At 37.3% G+C, this 17,653-nt stretch overlaps 1 protein-coding gene across 2 annotated transcripts in view; it reads right to left on the reverse strand.

The window, feature by feature from the left end:
• The window catches only part of ABCA6 (ATP binding cassette subfamily A member 6), a 59,094-nt gene that overhangs the window by 13,616 nt on the left and 27,825 nt on the right, over window positions 1–17,653 (reverse strand). For both annotated transcript variants that reach the window (XM_082708306.1, XM_082708307.1), the window contains 9 exons: window positions 14,878–14,994; window positions 13,462–13,642; window positions 12,929–13,095; window positions 10,126–10,259; window positions 8,415–8,552; window positions 4,906–5,013; window positions 3,866–4,039; window positions 3,316–3,429; window positions 654–770 (listed from right to left, as the gene is read on the reverse strand). In XM_082708306.1, the coding sequence (XP_082564432.1) occupies window positions 654–770; window positions 3,316–3,429; window positions 3,866–4,039; window positions 4,906–5,013; window positions 8,415–8,552; window positions 10,126–10,259; window positions 12,929–13,095; window positions 13,462–13,642; window positions 14,878–14,994 (1,250 nt within the window). The remainder of the gene's footprint in view (window positions 1–653; window positions 771–3,315; window positions 3,430–3,865; window positions 4,040–4,905; window positions 5,014–8,414; window positions 8,553–10,125; window positions 10,260–12,928; window positions 13,096–13,461; window positions 13,643–14,877; window positions 14,995–17,653) is intronic.

The raw sequence follows: 17,653 nt of genomic DNA on the forward strand, positions 1-17,653 counted from the left end.
ACTCTCTAGATTGTGTCAGCTGTGCTATGTGTCCTGTGCTTGCCACTTTACCCTTCTTCTTTGATCCTTTAAGCCCTCTGCATGGACTTGTTTGAGGTCTGTCTTCATCTCCACCAAGCTCCCTGAAAGGAGGGACGTGCTGTCTTGTTCATTAGGTGTCCCCAAGGACCAGCACAGTGCCTAATACAGAATACTGTTTAATATATATTTTTGAATAAATAAATGGTATTGTATATGATTTTATCCTTGTAGTGGATAATGAATACCCATTAAACGAGCCAACATTTTTTCAATCTGCCATTCGTTTTGAATAGCATTTGACAATGCTTGTGTTTTGCAATAGAGCATATGGCAAAGCTTTTTAAACAGCTTTATTGGGGTTAATTTTTTATGCTATCAAATTCATTCATTTTAAGTAGACAATTCCAGGATTTTTAGTAAATTTACAGAGTTGGGAGAGCATCACCACAATTCAACTTAGTAACATTTTCATGACCCCAAAGAGATACCTCACAAGCATTTGTGGCCAATCCCCATTCCCACTCCAACCCCAGGAAACCACTAGCCTGCATTCTGTCTTTATAGATTCAGGGTGAAGCACTTTAAAAGGCTGCATGTTCAAAGTTAATGACACTGTTGGGAATATTTCTTACCGTTGTCAGAAAGGCTAGAAATCCACCCATGGTAGTTGAGGGAATAAATACCATGCTAGAAATCAAGGTAGGCAAGTTGAAATGAAGCAGCACAATGTCAAACATAATGATTGAGGTCTACAAGGCAAGTTAAAATACATTGCAAGTCAGATATATGCAGTCCATTGGTAGTAGGGAAAATATTTGAGATGTAAGTGTTCTCATCATATACATCAGAATTTTCCCGCATACAGATTCACCCCTTTCAGAGGGAGAAAGGGAGTGAGGGGTTTTTGTTAATGAGAATAAATGAGATCTTCAGCTACCCAACAGAAAAATTTTCAGTAAGAATCCAGAGATTAAGGTGAATGCTAAAGTAACCAGGTAGACTATAAAAATCTGGAGATTAAGGTGAATGCTAAAGTAACCAGGTAGGCTTTCTGAAAGTGCATTAAGAATCATCTAAGACAATAAGATAAAAGAGAAATTCACTTTTTATTACTAAGGTAACAATATTGTGAATGTATAAAAACCATATTGGATGGAAAGCTAAACAGGTAGTTGTATTAAAAAGTCCATGCTGCCTCCCACCTAGACTAAAGCTTTCTAAATGTCCTCTCTGGTCCATGTCTTCCCCATTCCAAACAAATAATTTTAATGAGAGTGTGCATTTTGATTGCAATGGACTTGTTTTCTGTTAAAATACTGGTAAATGTGGGATGGGGGATAAAGATACTTTTTCACTGTTCTGTTTTAAGGATCAGTTTATCAGTCAACAAGTGTGTGTTGAGCACTGTATTAAACTTTTGCTGGATATTACTGTATGAATTACAATAAAAACAGGAAGAATTGTAACTACTAAATTCACTGAATATTAAACAAACACCAGGCATTAAGAATCTAGCATGTTGGGGCGCCTGGGTGGCTCAGTCATTAAGCATCTACCTTTAGCTCATGTCATGATCCCAGGGTCCTGGGATCGAGCCCTGCATCAGACTCCCTGCTCAGCAGGAAGCCTGCTTCTCCCTCTCCCACTCCCCCTGCTTGTGTTCCCTCTCTCTCGCTGTGTCTCTCTCTGTCAAATAAATAAATAAAATCTTAAAAAAAAAAAAAAAAGAATTTAGCATGCACTGCTTGCTTTAATCCTCACAACAACTCCATAATGTGGTCATTCTTACTATACCTTCCTTATATATGGGAAATTCAGGGTTCAGAGAAAGAAATAACATCCTCACACCACACAGTTAGTGAGTGACAAAGCTGAAATTCAAAACCCTATGTGGGTATAATTCCTAAGTCTTTAGGTCAGAAGACTGTACTGTTTTGTGGGACTGTTATGTAGGGGAATGTTGTGTGACTACTAAGTGAAGTTACAGTTTGGGGGGAATGTAATCTACAAATAAACTTACAGTTTGGGGGGAATATAATCTACAAATAAAAAGCAATTGTGAATAAAATCCAATAACTTGCAATCAAGTGTTCAGTCAGAGCACAATAAACATTTTAGACGGCAAATCCAAAAAACCATTCTCATTTTGCAACCACCACGATCTCTCTGCAAAGGTGTCACGTGATTATTCAAGTGGACATTACTTTTCTCCTCTTGGTTTTCATGACATCACATGTATCTAGTTTTTTCTCCCACTTCCTTATTTTTGATAACTACAAGTCTATTGGTCGACTTAGCTAACAGCTCTTATTCTACTAAGCTTCCAAGTTTCTTCTTTTGTGAGTTGTTTTTTCCTCTTTTCTCCTTCACTAGAACAAGAGGGGACTGCAAACCACATCAAAGGAAACATAGTATCACTCACAGTACTCAGAAGATGCACTATAATCCCTTCACCATGGGCTGAAAGGCACTTCCTTACCAGTCAGGGGCCTAAGATACCCATGAAGGGCCACATCCTGCGGACCAGGAGAGTCCAACAAATTAACAGTCCAAACAAATTAACATTACTGGCTTCACTCAGTAATGAGGAGACCTTGCCTATACTTTCCTTCCAAATATATCTAAGATCACAAAAGAACAATTGCACATACCATCATCTGATACATTTTAATATAGGCTCTGTGAGTTCTAAGACTAGCATAGTTTAAATTTATACAAATTGCGTAATGAAAGCTCAATTACCACATTACACATCCTCAACATCTATTTTAAATGAAATTATAAGTTCTTCGTATCAGGCATAAAATTGTTGCATACTGGTTGAGGTCTCCGTGAAGATGTATGATTCAGCCCCCTCAAATCAAGATGTTGATCAACATAAACTTTAAAACAGTATTGTTAACCAACCTACTACTTCATATTTTTTGACATCAGGAATGAACATAAGGTCTGAGACTTCAATTTTAGTCTTGAGTCATCCGTGATTTTTATGTGGCTTTAAACATGTACTCAACCTTTTTCCCTCTATAAAATGAGGGGAATTATACCAGATGATGTTGCATTTTTTTTCAAATCTGACATCAAATATTCCATAAACATGTAGCTTTTCAGTGGTATAAAAGTGCAATAGACAAGGACAGTGAAATAGATTTACATGTAAAAGAAAAAGGGAAAATAATTAGAAATTGTAAATGTGTATTATACTGTAATATTTCTCAAGGCAAAGATGATTATTTTTATGTTCCCCTGAAAGTTACTCTATCTCTCTGTTTATGTGTTTGTATATGTACTTACGATATAGAAGCAAAACGACCAAAGGCCACTATTTTTTTTCCACTTGCGAAAAATAAATGATATCACATATGTCAAGAAGACAAGTGATGTTGCATAACCGAGTCCAAATACAACCTGAAAATAATACAAATAATACCAAAGTCAAACACTGAAGTAGTAACAGAAGGAAACATTAAATTACACATATTTTTAAATATCTTCCTTCAGGGGTACCTGGCTGGCTCTCTCGGTAAAGTGTCTGACTTTGGCTCAGGTCCTGATCTTGGGACCCTGGGATGGAGCCTTGCATTGGGCTTCCTGATCAGCAGGGAGTCTGCTTCTCCCTCTCCCTCTGCCCCTCCCCTCTACTCGTGCTCTCTCTCTCTCTCTCTCAAAAAAATAAATAAAAATCTTTAAAAAAAATTAAGGCGCATGCACTTTGAATGTTTCTGTTTTAGTTTAACTAATGACAAAATAAAAATGAAAATGTCTGATTTATAGAAAATATCAAATGTTATAATTTATCATGGAATTACTTTATAAGAGATTGTCTATATAATGTGTTACTTACCAGACTGAACACAATTCGACTTGTGATATAAATCTCTGTTATGTTGGCTATGTAAAAAATTAAATACATCAAAAGGAGAAGGAAAACGAAGAAGCTGATATCCACCAGTGCCTGCCCACACCAGTAGGCAGAAGGGTAGAGGCCTGAAATCCACAGCTGGGACTTAGCTCTCTTCTGATGAGAAAACACAAGATATACACAGATTCAGTTGAAATCCAAACTCGAAACAAACACATTGAGAGAGATTTTAAGCTAAATAAAAAATTAAATAAATAAATAAATAGAATATATATAAATAAATAATGAAATAAAATAAAAGTTTAAATCTTCTAACAATTTAATGATGTATATACTATTTGGAATTCGAGGTCTAAACAGCAATTCCATAAGGACGGTCACTGTGAAAATGAATATTGTTTTATTTTATAAGTTTGATTCCCAGCACCACTTTAACTCATGCATAATGAGTAGAAAAGCAGATCTCATAATAATCAAAGCATAAACTTCGTTCAAAAGAGATATTATTCTGCGACCTGAAGGACAATAAATTATCCATTATCCAAATATGTTATGAGGGTTGCTGGTTCAGAATAATGAAGGATGACCTCTCTAAATCTGACTTAATGGTTTTGCCTTGGATAACAGACATGACCAAATGCAAGTATAACCAAAAAGGTTATTTGCCACAGTAGAAAGGGGATTTAAGTCTTACGTCTTGTCCTCAATTTAAATATCAATGATTTCTTCCCTTTCACTGGGAAATAATGTCATCAAAAGTTGTGTAATAGTCCCCTTTACAAGTATAGATTAATTTGAGTCCCCGTAAAATTACTGCATGTTTCCTGCTATTTCAAAGTAAAAAATATTTTGTGTTCTTAGAAGTAAAATTTCTGACATGACAGAAATAATGCTTAACTACATTATCTAAATCAGACATATGCTTATATGTTTTTCTTATAGGAAAACATTTTGAACACATAGCATTTAAATCACAATTACTGGAGTCCCTGAAGTTTCTCATTTTTTTCCCCTTCTCTTACTTTGTAATCACTGACACTGCTCATGGAGATGTAAGGTGAAATGCTGCACACAACCCAAAACAAGAACATAGAACCTTCTGGCAGTCCTGTCCAGTAGATCATAAAGTTCTGCAAATATAAAAGGTATTTTAAACTTGTGACTATTTTTAAAAAATGAAACAAATAGTAATGTGCTCTATCACATTGATTGATCGGAGGATGTCAAGCAACCCTTGTAGCCCAGGAATAAATCCCATGGGATCCCTGGGGAATAATCCCTCTAAGGCTCTCTTAGCTATACTGGTGAGAATTTTTGCATCCATGTTCATCAGGAATATTGACCAGTAATTCTCCTTTTTGGTGGGGTTTTTGTCTGGTTTTTGTGGATCAAGGTAATGCTGGTCTCCTAGAAGGAATCTGGAAGTTTTCCTTCCATTTCTATTTTTTGAAACAGTCTCAGAAGAATAGGTATTAATTCTTCTTATAACAGACATGTGAAAAAATGCTCCACATCACTCAGCATCAGGGAAATACAAATCAAAAGCACAGTGAGATACCACCTCACACCAGTCAGCATGGCTAAAATTAACAACCGAGGCAATGACAGATGTTGGCGAGGATGTGAAGAAAGGGGAACCCTCTTACACTCTTGGTGGGAATGCAAGCTGGTGCAGCCACTCCGGAAAACAGTGTGGAAGTTCCTCAAAAAGTTAAAAATAGAGCTGTCCTGTGACCCAGCAATTGCACTACTAGGTATTTATCCTAAGTATACACATACAGTGATTTGAAAAGGTACACGCACCCCAGTGTTTACCATAGCCATGTCTACAACAGCCAAACTATGGAAAGAGCCCAGATGTCCATCAACAGATGAATGGATAAACAGGATGTGGTAGATATATATGTATGTGTATGTATGTGTGTGTGTGTGTGTATTTGTATACATATGTGTACATACACACACACACACAGGAATATTACACAGCCATCAAAAAGAATGAAATCTTGCCATGTGCAATGACGTGGATGAAACTAGAGAGTATTACATTAAGTGACATAAGCTAGTCAGAGAAAGACAAATACCATATGATCTTACTTATATGTGGAATTTAAGAAACAAAATAGATGAGCATAGGAAAGGTGGAGGAAAAATAAATAAGAGAAAAAGAGAGAGGGAGTCAAAGTGTAAGAGACACTTAACTAAAGGAAACAAACTGAAGGTTGCTAGAGGGAAGGTGAGTGGGGAGATGGGTCACTGGGTGACGGGCAGTAAGGAGGGCACTGGAGGTAATGAGCACTGGGTGTCATATGCAACTGATGAATCATTAAATTCTACCTCTGAAACTAAAAAAATTAAAATTAAAAAAATGAAACAAGTACTAATTATCATAAAATGTGCTTTTAGAAATACTGAAAAATAAAAATAAAAATGCATGCCTTAATTCAGTAACATTGATGCATGAATGCGGGAGGGAAATGATTTCTGATCATTTGACATGAGGCTTTAACTCCTAGCCAAAAAAAAACAAAAAAGAGTAAAGTGTAACTCAGGACCCACTTCAGGGTGTACACGGAAGAGAACTGAAATCAGAGTTTCAAAGATATCTTCTCACCCATGTTCCTAGCAGCACTATTTATAATAGACAAGAGGTGGAAGCAATCCAAATGTCCACCAACAGATAAAGGGATAAACAAAACATAGTATATACATACAGTGGAATATTATTCAGCCTTTAAAAGGAAGGAAAGCATGTCAAGTGTTACAGCATGGATGAATTTCAAGGACATTATTCAAAAACCAAATCCAATATGATTGCCCATATAGGAGGTATCCAAAGTAGTTAATAGAAACAGAAAGTAGGAGGATGATTGCCAGGGGCTGGGCAAAGGGGACAATGGGACGTTCTCGTGTAACTGGTGCAAGGTTTTCGTTTTACAAGATAAGAAAATTTTAGAGATCTGTTTCACAGTAATTGAACATGTCTGACACTGCTAATTGCACACTTAAAAAATGGTCAAGATGGCGAATTGTATGTCATGTGTTTATGCCGCCATGCAAAAAGTAATAATTTGGGACTTGTGATCATTCAGGCCTGAGTAACAGCAGGTCTTTCTCAGTTGACATAGCGATGGATATGTGAAGCCATCAGCAGCGGGTCGAATGTGCTCGGAAGGAACCCAGAGCTAAAAAGAAAACGTGATGCCCCTCGGCCTGTGGGCAAGGAGACCAACTTTGAATCACCATCCCCAAATCAGCGTCTGCCTGAGGTTGGGCCCCGGCTTTGGTATAGGACGGCTTGTACCTAATCACAGTCCAGCAGTGCCATAGCCTGTCTCAAAATAATTCTACAGCTCTCAAGCTTTACTTATGATATGAGGACACTAAAAGACCAAGAGGGGATACCATCTATGCCTTTCTACTGCTGGTTGGTTCTACTTTCTGGAGAGTTCCCTTCAGAGCGCTCCCCCTACCCCGACCCTAGCACTGTCCCAGCTCGCACAGTCAGTGGCGGCTTCAACTCATAGGTGCCTGTGTCCATCGCTGGCCGTTCACGTATCACGTCCATCTGCTCAGGCACGTACCCCCAGCACCACGAATGCAGTGAAGCCAAAACTGAATTCAGCCCCTTTGTCACAAAATGGGTTTCCTTTTCCGATGGCTCCATTTCTAATCCTATGTATTGTTCTTCCAATCTTCTGGTTTGAAACCGTTTGAGTCACCTTTAAGAGATCCCTCTTGACTATCAGGGTCTAACCAGAAAAGCACTACTACCTTCAGGCCTTCAAATAGAGAGAAAATACTCACGCCGGGTTGTGGAAAGATTGGAGAAGCCAGTGAAGATGAAGCAAGGAGACCGTCCCCGTCTGCGCTGGGGCAGGGTCGGGGGGGGGGGGGCGGCAAAGGGAGGAAGCACGGTGACTGGAGCCCCGGCTGCAGAGTGCTCCTGCTCTCCTGGCTCCCACTACTGCTTCCTGTCATCTAAACCCAGACTGTCGCCAGCTGACAAAACCCCGAAGATGCAGCCCGTGTGCGTCAGACATCCCCACAATGCACACAACTACAGGCGGGTGAAGGAGGTAATCAGAAGGCAGACACAGCTGAGAACTGGCAAATTCTCCTTCGTATCAGTCTACTACCCATTTAGTCAATGAATGGTCCACCAACAAATTAGATTAGATTTACAAATCTAAAACTGTTTTACAAGTATTCTTGATTTCCAATCAGTTTACACGTTCCCTCCACACAACCTCCCTCACACGCTGTCCAATCCACATCCACCATCAAGAGTGTATCTTTCCAGAAGCTTCTCTAGAAGACAACAACATCATATTGAAAAGTATTCCCCCCATGAGCACTTGATAATACCAAGGGGGGAAAAATCATATTCTGTTACATATAATGTTTCAAATGTCATGACAAAAGATTTTTAGGATTAGCGACCAATGATGAATATTTAAAAGCTAAAGAGGGAAAACATAGGGTGCTGGCCATATTCTTAATCGTTCAGAGTAAGAAATCCAGTACTTACAAAAGGATACGGGCTTCTCTCAATTCGAATATTTTCTGTGCCATTAAACATTCGAAGTAACCCATTGCTAATAATATTCACAAGAATAGGAAAACAGTGCAGTCTCAAAGTATTGCAGGCAACTGAAAATCTGTAATCCTTTGAATAAAATAAAAACAAATAAAATGAGGTTAATTCTGTCATTAAAGAACAACAAAAAAGTTTTTATATTAAAATCCCAGTAGTGTCCCATTCTGTGTGACCATCCTTAAGTTCAGGAACCTTGCTGAGCTTCTGCTTCCTTAGGAGATAATTAATTGGTTGGATAGCCAGCAATATGGATTTTTCTTAATATGACTAATTTTAGATCGTTTTGTCCTCTTACTGTTGAGGAAATTTCAAATAACGGAATAAAAAGGTAGCCCTGATAAGGAGACACAGTCAGCATACAGTGAGTAAGCAAAGGAACTCTGATTTCCTGGATAGGAGATAAGCAGAGCGTGCATAAAATATTCATGGTTACACTGCCAGTGATCCATTTTTATGCTAAGACAATATTTACACTCTTCATGTTTATGAAAATGTTTATGCATGTATCAAGAGGCTCAGGAGTGTTTATATATTCTATGGGTTCATGTAATAAATACGTTAGATAAAAAACAAGGCAATTGTTAAGCAACGCAGTTTCCTACAGTTGGCACAAATGGATTACCTTTTTTTTTTTAAACAATGCTACGTTAGTTTCTGACCTACAACAGAGTAAGACTGTGGTTTTTATGGTGTCCTTAGTTTAAATGGAACTGAATTCAGTGATGTATCTTTTAAGACTTTTGTTTTGTTTTTTATTTTCCTTATAGCAAGAAATAATGAGGTAGCTTCCTTTAACGTTGGCTTCCTGCTTTTCACTAGCTTTTAAGTAAGACTCAGAGTTTTACTTACAATTAAGATGTATTTTTCAAGAGCCTTGTGCCTGGAATAATCTCTGGCCCTTGGACTCTTTTACTCAAATTGAAACATGTTAACAGGAGACTGAGGACACTTTTTTCTCAGAGATTTCTCGTGACTTTTATAGTCCATAATGTATATTCTCCATACAGTTGACCCTTGAACAACACGGTTTGGAGCTACACTGTTCGCTTATATGTGAATCTTTTCTGATAAACACAATACAGTAGTGTAAATGCATTTCTCTTCCTAATGTTTTTAATAACATTGTTTTTTCTCTAGCTTACCTTATTGCAAGAATACAGTATACAATATGTATAACACACAAAGTATGTGTTAATCAATTGCTTACTTTATTGGTAAGGCTTTCAGTCAACAGTAGGCTCTTAGCAGGTAAGTTTTTAGGGACTTAAAAGTTATATGTGGATTTTCAACTGTGCAGGGGTTCAGCACTCCAACCCCTGTGTTGTTTAAAGGTCAACTGTATACCAAAATGTCTTTTGAGTAGTTAGCCATTGAAGAAAATTCTTTAAATTCATGGTTGGTACTTATCAGGTCTAATATTTTATTGAATCTGAATAATGCAATTACACTTAGCTCCTCTCAAGTGTAAAAATCATCTCATCTCAAAGTTAAGATTGAAAATGTTTTGTAAAAGCTTATTTAAACTTCACAGCTTATTCGATAATGACCCCACATATTCTAAATCCAATTGCTATAGACTAGCTAGGTTGACTGTCATTTAAAAACAGTTAAAAATGAAAGCAAAACCAAGACGCAAAGATACCTTTTGTTTGCCAGAAACTATGATAGCTCCATTGTACGACAGGTCATCAGTGCCGTTTCTGTTTGCAAAATCATCTACTTCCAGAAGTATGTTTTGATGCTTCACCGACTGTATAAAATCTTCAATATTTGATCCTACCATGAAATCAATAACAGAAGGCCATAAAAGCAAGAAGATATATGTCAAAATTTTAAAATAAACCACATACACAATTTGAAGTCAATATTTATAGAATATTATGTGAAGGCATGTGTCTTTGGGCATCACAATAATAATATTGGCTCATTCTACCATCTTTTATTTATCAAACCCTAAGCTGTGATAAATTAGTTTTATGATTCTGTTTAGTGCAGTTACCATGTGACTATTAAAACAAAATAATTCTAGGGGTGCCTGGGTGGCTCAGTCAGTTAAGTATCTGCCTTCGGCTCAGGTCATGATCCCAGGGTCCTGGAATAAAGCTCCACGTCTGGCTTTCTGCTCAGTGGGGAACCTGCTTCTTCTTTTCCCTCTCCTGCAGTTCCCCCTGCTTGTGCTCTCTCTCTCTTTGACCAATAAATAAATAAAATATTTAAAACTAAACAAATAAATAAATAAATCTTTAGGAAAAAATATTTTACATATATATCTATTTCCCAAGTGTGTATATATATATATATATATATATTTAGTAAGAAAAGAAATATATGTAGTAAGAAATGAAAAGAAATATATATTTAATAAGATATATATTCATATATATGAAATAAATATTTAGTAAGATATATGAATATATTCATATATCAGATACATGAATACATGAAATATATATTTAGTAAGATATATGAATATATGAAGTATGAATACAGTAAGAAATGAAATGAAATATATATATTTAGCAAGAAATGAAATATATATAATAAGAAATGAAAAGAGTGCCACTATTAGACCAAAGTTTTTGATATGCCCCTAAAGGAGAAAGCAGGTGATTGTTTGACAGAGAAATAAGAGCTAAGAAAACCCACAGCCTAGAGCACACAAGAGCTAACAACGACAAAGTTAAAACCAATGTCCAAGAAATGGAAACTCAGAGTGGACAAATTCAGGGGGCAAAGTGGGCTCCGAAGCCACAGCCATGCTCATTAAATGGTTAACCACACCTGAAACAAAGTGACTGCTGTTCTTTCCCCGTGGTCCACATGGAACAGGCAACAGGGGCCCTTGTCCCCAGCACACAGATCCCCAGATTTACTTTTTTTTTTTTTTAAATTTTTTATTTTTTATAAACATATATTTTTATCCCCAGGGGTACAGGTCTGTGAATCACCAAGTTTACACACTTCACAGCACTCACCAAAGCACATACCCTCCCCAATGTCCATAATCTCACCCCCTTCTCCCAGATTTACTTTTTAAGAGATACTACTTGCGGAAAAGAGCAGGGCAAGATCTAGAGTAACCTCGAGAGTTACAAGGACAGGATGGAATGGGAAAAGAAAAAAAGAGGACTCTCATATTTTGGTCATTTGGACTTTGAAATGGAATTCATACTAGGGACATTCAGAAGGGGTTCTGGGATCATAAGACAGGACCAAGCCCCAGATGAATCAGCATTCCTACCAGGTGGGAAAGGAACATATACATAGGAAATAAGCTTTCTGTGCATCCACTCTCCATCTCCACAGTCACCTAAGGTAGGAAACCTTCGTGGTTACCCACATTCCCTTAGGCAAACAGGGATTCCCTGATTTAAAGATGAACATCTTACCAAGAATCATCATACTTGGAGAAAAGAGGAACAAGACGGCAGAGAAGCCCCAAACTTAAATCCCCAAATACTTCACAACTGAGTACAGGGAAGAAAAATAAGTAAGTTAATCCAAGCATATTGTTCTTCGAGTAACTGGAAAGGAAAACATATACACGAGACGATGATAGATTGAAAAATAAAAATGAATAGGCTGACAATGACAGGCTGAAAATTTCTAGATCTTAGAAATAAAATACATAGTATGCAAAAATTTCCATTTTAAGGTAGCAGAGTGAATAAAACTTACTTTCTAAAACCCAAATAGAAAAGAATGAGAGCAAAAACTAAAAGATCACCTTGTATAAAGAGGAGAATCCATCACCCTGAGTCATAACTGTATATGAATATTTAATGGCTATATATATGACTATGTATATATTATATGTATATATATATATGAATATATACACGTATTTTATATCTTAAACAGAAACAAGTGCTTCTTCAAAGTTAAAGAGTTAGACAAAACCAATTACCCCTGATTTAGGTTAACAAGAGCATGGGTACCAAATTGTCTTAAGGAATCTTGCTAGGTCCTATTGGAGGGGCATAAGGTATAAAAATTTTTTCTTTATATGTCAATCATATAACATTTGTATATAATGTTATTTATAATATCTATTATTATTATTATTATATCTATTATTTGTGTGTAATATTTATGGAATAGTTTAGGCTGCTGTAACAAGGAGATCTCAAATAGAGTGGTTCAGTCAATCAATATACAAGTTTCCTTCTCTCACATAATAGCTTAGGGAGGTGAGGTAGATAGGAAAATCTGCTTTAACCAGGTTATATAGAAACCCACGCTCCTTCTCTCTTGTCCCACCATCTCTGTCCTCTCCAAAATCAGAACGATACACCATACCTCCCCTATTTTCCTTAAATATTTTCTATTAATATTTTCTATGAATGAAGCCTAAATACATTATTTTCTTGTCTTATGATTCGCTTTCTTTCCCCTCTACATAAAAATAACTTATTTCTGGATTATAATTTTGTTTTTCTCTTCACCTGTGTTATTGATGATCAACAGGCTGGTACGGGGATCTTCTGGAGGTTGTCCAGGAGAGAGGAAATACAGTTCAGATTTAAATTCCCAATCACTCTTTTGAATTAATAGGGCATAAATTATCTTTTCCACAATCAAAGGGAACATTGCAATCCCAAATACCAAGAGTCTACCAATAAAGAGAAAATAACCACATTAATCTGTAGCAATTTTATTGATCATCAGACTTTACACAGTCTATGCCAGCCATGATTATAGGTGCTGCAATTTTGAAAGTCAGGCCTTCGCAGCCCACACAGTACCCAAGGTAAGGCTATATAAACACCAGGCGATCAAACCATGAAAACTAAGCAGCCCTGTTGAGAAAGCTAATTAAATGCTACCACGCAAGCATTCCTACTGTTAGTAAAATGAAATGTTGTATTTATCCATGTCCTGGCAAGAATGTTGGGTAGTATGTTCTAGTTTTAAATTCTCTTCTGGTTGAACCCTCCCTTGAAACTCACTAACTTAAGTACAGTCCTCTAATACTCACAGAATCAAAAGGTCTTTCTTCCCACGCTTTAACTTCAAGAAACGGAGCCGTGCTATTGCGCGGATCTGCATTTTCCAGAGGCCCATGCCACTCGCAGCCTTTTGCATTTCAGGGAAAGAAGAGCAAGCTGGCTCTATGTCGTGTAGGTTTTCTGTGCCTCTTATTTCTGCTTGTTCAAAATCTACACACACACATGCACACATGTTATTAATGCCATCCTTGGACATCACAGTTTTCTCTTTCTCAAAACACTAGAAGTTGTTTTACGATGGTTACAAAGCAAACAATGTAAGAAACAAATTAAATTTATAATCACCACATTCAATAAACTCAATGATAAAATACAACTAAATTCATACCCAAAGAAGGATTCAGTGAAAGGTGACCTTGTTATGCCTAGCCTTTGAAAAGGCATAAAAGGTCCCATATGTAACAATATTCTGAGGGATTTCAAGAAATATTCTCCATAGAAATAATCAATCATTGATGCCTGAATGTCAGCTATTAAGCTGTCAATAATTTCAAAATGTGGGTGAATGATTACCAGCTCTCTAAAGTCACCAAACCTGTACCTGATTCCCAAATACATGACTTATAAGTGGCATGATTTAGGACCAATCACTTAACCTAAGTGTCTAGTTTCCTCCTGCATAGAATGGTGCCAATACCTTTTGTTGGAAAGACTATTGGAGAAAGGTAATACACTATATCGACACATTGATCAAAGTTTCTGGGTAGAGATTCTGTAAATGACTGTCCTTATTATTATTTTTATATTCTTTTTTTTTAAAGATTTATTCATTTATTTGACAGACAGAGATCACAAGTAGGCAGAGAGGCAGGCAGAGAGAGAGGAGGAAGCAGGCTCTCTGCAGAGCAGAGAACCCAATGCAGGGCTTGATCCCAGGACCCTGGGATCATGACCTGAGCCAAAGGCAGAGGCTTTAACCCACTGAGCCACCCAGGTGCCCCGATTGTCCTTCTTATTATTACAACCCATTAAAATACACAGGAGATGATCCTAGCATTTTCTCCATTGTGACCTTAGTGAAATTTTCTACATGAACAAGCTAAGAGCAATGTTTATAAGAAATATCTGCTCAGACTTCATGACCTTGATTGAGAGCCTTTCACATCCTCAGAATATCCAAGTAGCAGTGAGCGTCTGGGGATAGGAGAAAACTGCTGAACTAGGAAGCAAAGAGTCTGCGAGGACAAATTTGTTATATCCCAAAAAGGGATCGGTGTTCAGTCCTAGTAATGATGTTAGGAAACAATACAACCTTTCCCAACATTAGTCAGATTTGGAATTATTCACACTCCTTAGTGTAAATCATGTATAAAGAATTATAAGATACCCAATTAATTCATGATTATTTGGAAATTGATTTTCTGTTAGTCATACAATGCATTTACCTTGTCCAATAGTTGATTTTCCTTCCAGTTTCATGAAGACGTCATTCAGAGTTGACATGGAAATGTCATAACTCATCACACCCTGGCCAGAACACTTATCAAGCTCACTGAAAAGGTCTAAGGCAACAGACCAGAACAGATATATTTTTAAATATCACACTGATAACAAAACCCAGTAAATTAACATTTATTTAAAAGGTAATCCAGAATATTGTTCAGGAAATACATGTCTTTGGAGTATCACAGTAAGCAAAAGCAAAATTTTAATAGAATGTTCTTCTTCTCTGAATTGAATATGTCAGAACTTCCATCTCTACCCTCAAACCATCTATACTCTATTTTATATCCCCAACACATGAACTTCTAGAACACTTACTTCTTACTTCTTCTCACCTCCACACAAATCAATGTTAATTTCTACCTGTATTCTGGGTTTTGGTTCTGTACGGGTGGATGACTTAGAGCTGCTCCCACCAAAGTGTACCTCTTTGACTTGCGTTCTGAATCCTGTTCCATGCAGGTACCTGAAGGACCTCCTAAATTAATCTCTCCTGCCCTTCTCTGGCCTGTGTCATCAATTTCTCCTACATGTACCAGGCCATCCCAAACAGCAGGAAAAATGCTCTAGAAGTTAACCCAGTAAACAAACACAAGTAACAAAAAAAGCAAAAACCCAGTCTCCCTTCCCCACTGGGCCCATGGCTCAAGGATTTGTCTACTTCATCCCCTTCAATTGGTCACATCCTATTCAACTGAACCCCCACGACTCGAAATGCTCTCTCTAGCTCTCCACAGAAACTGTTCTTCTCAAGGTCATCAACAATTCCACATCCTAAATTCAACGGACAAGAACTTTCTAAAAATTCTTTTAGCTCTCTCTCTCTCTCTCTTTTTCTCCCTCTCTCATTCAAGGACATTCAAAACTGCTGACTCCTTCGTCCTTCTACAAACATTGTCTCTCTTGAGTGAATAAAAACATACATATTCTTTTGTTTTTCTTTCAAGTTCATGGGGGCGGGGGGCTCTTGATGTCCACCATTCTCTGACTCATCCTCTACTTTCTCCTGAGGGCTCAGTCCTGGCTCACCTTCTCTTTCCATACATTCAAATCCAATCACTTTGCATGAAATCCATCTGTATGCTAAGATTCCCAAATCCAACCCTCATTTTGATTATTCTCTGATTTCCAATATCCTATATCCAACTGTATCTTTAACCACTTAACATCTCCACTTTGAAGTCTAAAAGCATCTCAAAGCAAACGTTTCTAAAACAGAACACTAATTCCTCTTTCTCCATCCTCCACCCAACTGTCTCTCTCATCATTTTATAACAAATGACACCATCTTCCACCTGGTGACTTGAGCCAAAATTCTAGAAGTCCCTCTGGATTTTTCATCCATCTTTCAGTGGGTGCCATGGTCGCACAATGATCTCATCTTTCACCTGTAAGTCTGAAATGGTCCTATGGCTGGTTTCCCAGCATCTACTCTTCTTCTTCTATATCCAGAGTGTGCTTTTATAGCCAGAAAATGAAAATGTGAGTCACATCACATCAATTCCCCATTTAATGACTTTCAGTGGTTTCTCAGTGCATTTAAGTTAAAATTGAACACCATACAGTGGCCTCTAAAGCTGTATGCTCGAACCTCTATCTACTCCTACAACCTTACCCATTCCCACTTGCCAGTCTCCTCCTGCACTTGCTACACTCCAGACATCTCTTCCCCTCCCTCTGGTTGGAATGTTTTTGATCATTTTCTTCTTTTGTACTCCTGGCACTCTATATAAACCCCTAGCCTGACATTGGCTTTCTCTCTAAACCATGTGACCTTGATAAACAAGGATTATACATTCTGTATAAGGTATGCATTATACAACACATATAATGTATGCATTATACAATCGTAATATACCTTGGCTTATTGTGCGTGTCCACTTCTCCCCACCCAACAGAATGTAACCTCAGTGAGGGCAGGGACTCAGATGTCTTATTTAACTCAATATCACTAGTGTCTCAAGCATTGAGTTTTACATAATAGGTTCCCAATAAACATTGATTATTACCCTCTATTTCCGATAGGATGTAAGAATGCCACTGGACATGCAGGGGTCTAGGGTCAGCATAAAGAGACTGCCATAGACCAAAACATTAACACCAGGAATTCTGGTGGGACATGTTCTTATAGTGGTATCAACAAATAGTGTATTATTTTCCTTCCCCAAATGAAAAAAGAAGCCTAGTTGTAGCTCATTGGATAAAATAACACGGTATAGCCTATGGATTTGAGAACACCATCTTGCAGCTCCTGAAGGGCACAGAGAGCTGCCTTATTTGGGGGTCAGACTAAATCTGAATCCCTGAGTAGTCGCTTAATTAGATTGAATCATCCAAATGAGCCTCTTTTAAATCAGGGCTGCAGAGAGTTAAACCTTTAATAAACTCAATGTTTAGATAAAAAAGAACATTTTTATAACAAAAAGACAGATATATTTCCTCATTTCTGAGACAGAGAAGACTATAGCACCTACCTCCTAGAGTGGTTGTAAGACTAAATGAACTGATGTATAGGAAACTATTAGGAACAGTGCCTGACTCATAGCAAACATGGTACAAAGAGTTAGCTGTTATTAGAATTACTTATCAAACAAATCCTAGGTTGGGTCTGCTACTCAGCAAACTGGGAACCTATGGTGAATACTTTTGTAGAATAAATAAACTATTTTTTTTTCTGCAAGATAAATATATACACAATTAAATTAAAATATAAAAGGG

The sequence above is a fragment of the Mustela nivalis genome, assembly GCF_964662115.1.
Source record: "Mustela nivalis genome assembly, chromosome: 17".
Classification (NCBI taxonomy): domain Eukaryota; kingdom Metazoa; phylum Chordata; class Mammalia; order Carnivora; family Mustelidae; genus Mustela; species Mustela nivalis.